The following is a 4,899-nucleotide window of genomic DNA, read 5'->3' as shown; positions in this document are numbered from 1 at the left end:
CAAATCATTTTCTTTAGGTAGAAGTATGCCCTGCCCCGGATGTCCCTTCAGATACCGAATAACCCGTAAAGCGGCGTGCCAATGTTCAGTACGTGGATTCTGCATAAACTGGGACAAAACATGAACACTATAGGCGAGGTCAGGTCTGGTGAAGCACAAATATATGAGTCTTCCAATGAGGCGGCGATACATGTTAGGATCAAAGATAACAGGGCCACCAGCGGATGCCAACCGGTGATTTTCCTCGCACGGAGTAGCTGCGGGCTTAGCAGCCAGCAAACCTGCTTCAGTGATGATGTCCAAGGCGTATTTCCGCTGGCACAGAAAAATTTCCTTGGAAGATCGGGCAACTTCAACCCCCAATAAATATTCCAGGCGCCCTAAGTCTTTCATGTGAAAGCACTTGTGCAAGTACTGTTTGAATTTGTTAATTGCATCACCATTATTTCCTGCAATCACAAGGTTATCAACATACACCAAAACAACCAGGTGGACATCATTTTTACAGAGACTAAACAAGGAATGGTCTTTTTGTGACTGCTGAAAACCAAATCAAGTAAGGGCAGAGGATAATTTTGCAAACCAACAACGCGGAGCTTGTCGCAAGCCATAGATGAATTTTTGAAGTTTACACACTAAGCTTGGCTGAGACACTTGGAACCCGGGTGGGAGCTTCATGTACACATCTTCATCAAGGTCGCCATGCAGAAAGGCATTATGGACATCCATTTGGTGAAGTTCCCAATCCCGGGCTACTGCAACGGCAAGAGTTGTTCAAATGGTCACCATCTTTGCCACTAGAGAGAACGTTTCATTGTAATCTAGTCCTTCCACTTGTTGATTTCCTAAGATGACCAACCGTGCTTTGAATCGCTCGACTGACCCATCAGAATTGTATTTAATTCGATAAACCCACTTACAACCATAAGCTTTCTTTCCTGGAGAAAGAGGTGTGAGTTTCCACGTGTTGTTAACTTCCAGTGCTTGAATTTCTTTGGACATGGCATCTCGCCATCGCGAATCTGTGACAACTTGGGAGAAGGACCGAGGTTCTTGCTCGTCTTGTAATGAAGCAAGAAAAATGCGGTGTTGGTCAGAGAAATTGTTACAATTCACAAAGTTTTGTATAGGATAGGACACACCTGAGGAAGTTGATAAAGTCAGATTCTGGATGGAAGGGCTCTTTTGGACAGTGGCGGTGGTGACAAAGTTGCACTGCTTGATGGAGGGCATTTTCACACGGTGTCCACGGCTAAGGGGGCTTCGGTTGCGGCTGGTGGCAAATCGGAGATCGGCACCGTTTCCTCGGCGCTGATTTTGGAGGGGATGATGACGTCCTCGTCTGGGTCGTCTCGGAGCTCATGTCCCCCCTGTCTTGGATGTCAGGAGCAGTGGATGAATGTTCTAGAGTCTCATTTTGATTTGGAGGAATGGGCTCAGCTGTGGGAGAAGTGAAAATTGACCTAATTGGAGTGTCATCTTCAAAAACATGCTCCAGCATTGAGGGCTCAATTTGGTCAACTCGTGAGTTTGCTCTTTGGGCTTCATGAAAGGAAAACACACCTTCAATGAAATGGACATCACGAGAGACAAGAAAAACTTTCTTTTCCAAATCAAACAACTTCCATCCTTTTTGCCCAAATGGATACCCGACAAATACACATTTCCTACTTCGACTGTCAAATTTGTCATTTTTCCTACTTTGGTTATGAGCATAACACAAAGAACCAAAAATTCGCAGGTGTTCATAACTGGGAGCTCTTCCATGAATAATTTCATATGGGGATTTTTCTTTCAACACTAAGGACGGTGTGAGATTGATTAGGTGCCCGACAGTTAAAACGTATTCTCTCCAAAACTCAATAGGGAGATTACCTTGGAATCGCAAGGACCGGGAAACAATTAGAATATGCCTGTGCTTGCGCTCTACTCTTCCATTTTGTTGTGGAGTTCCGACACATGAAGTTTAATGAATCACTCCTTGTTGCATAAAGTACTGCTTTAAACACATGAACTCTGTTCCATTATCGGATCGCACCATTTTGACGCATTTATTGTATTGTTTTTCAACCAAAACAAAGAAAATTTTCAATGTAACAGACACTTCCGTCTTTTTTTTAACAAATATATCCAAACAACCCGTGAGCAATCATCCATAATGGTTAAGAAATACGAGGCTCCACATGATGACGGAGTTTTATAAGGCCCCCACAAGTCACAATGAATCAAATAAAAAATACTCGAAGCATAACTATCACTTAATGGAAACTTATCTCTTATTTGTTTGGATTTTTCACAAATTTTACAAATTTTATTCACCTCTTCGCTAGTACATTTGTCACTCACATTGGGGATCATTTGCACAATTTTAAATGATAGATGTCCCAATTTCTTATGCCACGGAGTCAATTTATTTTCAGCTTTGACATGACTTGCTTGAGCCTTGTGCACACCACGATACCAATAGAGCCCATCCTTCCGTTCACCCGCTCCAATCATCTTCCTCGAAGTGCAGTCCTGCATAATATACAGCTTGTCAGTGAATTGTACAACACAGTTTTCTTCATCAATCAATTGTGGAACAGAAAGGAAGTTGCATTTTAATTTTGGTACATAAAGGACATTTTTCAACTGAAGTCCTCTGTCAAGAACCACAGTTCCTTGTTTTCAAGCAAGCACCTGCTCACCATCAGGCAACCCCACTGGGCATCCTGAAATGGTCCTTTTTTCACACAAATTTTTCAAGGTACCTATCATGTGTTAGAAGCACCACTATCGATGATCCACAAATTCAAAATTCTCTTACCAGTCATTTTCTCAGATTCAGCTGATTTTTGTTTGCTGATCATATCAACCAATACCTTCCATTGCTCACTAGTTAAACCTGTCATGTCAAGATTCTTTTCTTCTAGGTTATTCACACGACTTCCACTTTCTCCAGTACACGCCACATTAGCACGCGTTTGAGCCCCTCGGTTGCGCATCCCTTGTCTTCCTGATTCTTTGCCAGTGCCTCTTCCTTCGTGCCTTGGCCGGTCTCCCCACCATTCTGGGTAACCCACTATTTGAAAACACTCTTTCACATCATGCCCATTTTTGCCGCACTTGAAACATGTCACGGCCTTTTCTCCATGTTCACCTCTCCTTCTAGCCTTGTTGCCGACATGCGCCGCAAGTCCCACAACCAGTCCCCTTTCATCCGCCGACTTGGTGATTGTCTTCACCCTTTCCTCTTGAATTAACATCGCGTACACACGATTAAGCGAAGGTAAAAGATCGGTTGCAAGGATACTCGACCTCACAGTGGCATAGCTGACATCATCAAGGCCCATGAGGAGTTGGTGAACCTTTTCTTCTTCCCTCCGCTTCTCAAGTTGAGAGCCAATTGAACACTTGCACCCACCACAGGTGCATTTGGGAATTTGGTCACAATTTGCAAGTTCATCCCAAAGTATTTTCAACTTTCCATAGTACGCAGTCATGGACGCACCTTCTTTCTTACACCTTGTCAAATCTGCTTTCAACTGCTGTATTCGAGGTCCATTCACAACAGAGAAGCGTTCTTTGATGTCCTTCCACAGCGTCTTCGCATTCTCTGCATACGCCACAGTGGTCCGCAAGCTTGACTCGATCGTATTCAAAATTCACGAAACAATCATGGATTGGACCATCTACCAATCTTCAAGTTCAGGTGCATCCTTTCCTGGTTCTGTGTGAGTCCCGTCAATGAATCCCCACTTTTTTCGAGCTCGAAGAGAAATCTTCACAGCCCTCGCCCATTCGTCATAATTTTTCCCACGCAATTGCACCTGCGTGATTATGTTTCCTGGGTTATCACTCGCGTTGAGGTCGTACGGCGAGTGAGTCTTCTTCTCATCTCCTCCTGATGAGTGTGGTTTGTCTCCGATGGTCTTCTCTGACTCTACCGCCATGGTTTCTCAGGTCGTCCTCTATTTTATGTGTTTCTCAAGTTAGGCTCTGATACCATAATAAATAATGGTAATCGGCCTGTTTTCTCTTTGATACAAACTTTCATATATATATATATATATATTCTAATCAACAAATCACAGCAAATCTTTTCCTAATATAACCGCTTTATTTGTTATCCTAATTTATTCCTACAAAAAATATATATGACAGATTGTTATATACATAAATAACCAAACCTTCTAATTGACATTTCTATATATAACTTATGTTGACCGTTGTTACAAACAATATTTATTTTATCAAAATCAATTTTAGTATAGAGTTGTCCAACATAAATCATATTGACACAAATTTACTTATACCCAAAATCAATTCTATAAAATCATTTTTATTCAAACTTCAGTTTGATAAACCACAATCCAAACACACACTTAAGTTTTAATTTATTTTAGTTTTGACCCTGAAATTTTTTGTTTATATCAAATATATCCTGACAGTTAAATTTTCAAAAAGTTTAGAATCAATTTAACAATAATATATAATAACTATATCTGATTTATTTGTGTTAGAAAGTTGTTCTTGTGATGTTATTACTGAATTAATGCTAAATTTTTTAAAAAATTAACTGTCAAAAATATATTTGATATAAATAAAAAATTTTGGGACAAAATTAAAATAAAACAAAATTTAAAAATATTTTTAAAATTTTTAATAAATTTTAAAGACAAAAAATATATTTTATCTTTTTAATTTTAATATAATTATATATTTTTTTCTTTTCTCACTTTTTTTTTCTTTGTTTTTCTTTTCTTCATTTTCTTTGTTGTTATTTTCTTTCTATATCCAAACATTGGGTTATTGAACAATTGTTTTTGTTTTGGTTACATTGGAATTCAAGAGCTCTGAAGGGGAAGGAAATCTACGTGAAATCTAATGTTATCATATGAGTCCTTTTTTATGATGATA

At 39.6% G+C, this 4,899-nt stretch overlaps 1 protein-coding gene across 1 annotated transcript; it reads right to left on the bottom strand.

Moving 5' to 3' along the window:
• Positions 1-1,252: 1,252 nt before the first annotated feature.
• LOC148563113 (uncharacterized) lies at positions 1,253-3,932 on the bottom strand. The gene is made up of 5 exons (XM_088491177.1): positions 3,676-3,932; positions 2,807-3,621; positions 2,680-2,750; positions 2,334-2,517; positions 1,253-1,875 (listed from the first exon to the last, which is right to left on the bottom strand). Exons 1-5 carry the CDS (start codon positions 3,930-3,932, stop codon positions 1,253-1,255), a joined length of 1,950 nt encoding a protein of 649 aa, XP_088347303.1.
• Positions 3,933-4,899: the final 967 nt, after the last annotated feature.

The sequence above is a fragment of the Arachis ipaensis genome, chromosome B6, assembly GCF_059453495.1.
Source record: "Arachis ipaensis isolate K30076 ecotype BB chromosome B6, ASM5945349v1, whole genome shotgun sequence".
NCBI lineage: Eukaryota > Viridiplantae > Streptophyta > Magnoliopsida > Fabales > Fabaceae > Arachis > Arachis ipaensis.
This window is presented reverse-complemented; position numbering and strand designations above follow the sequence as displayed.

What these genes read in the sequence shown, in the direction of transcription:
- LOC148563113 (XM_088491177.1), bottom strand. Translation starts at nt 3,932, where the DNA reads ATGGCGGTAGAGTCAGAGAAGACCATCGGAGACAAACCACACTCATCA. An exon ending in GCACCTGAACTTGAAGATTG is followed by an intron (nt 3,622 to 3,675) that starts GTAGATGGTCCA and finishes GATCGAGTCAAG; the next exon opens with CTTGCGGACCACTGTGGCGT. An exon ending in CCCCAATGTGAGTGACAAAT is followed by an intron (nt 1,876 to 2,333) that starts GTACTAGCGAAG and finishes TGCGATTCCAAG; the next exon opens with GTAATCTCCCTATTGAGTTT.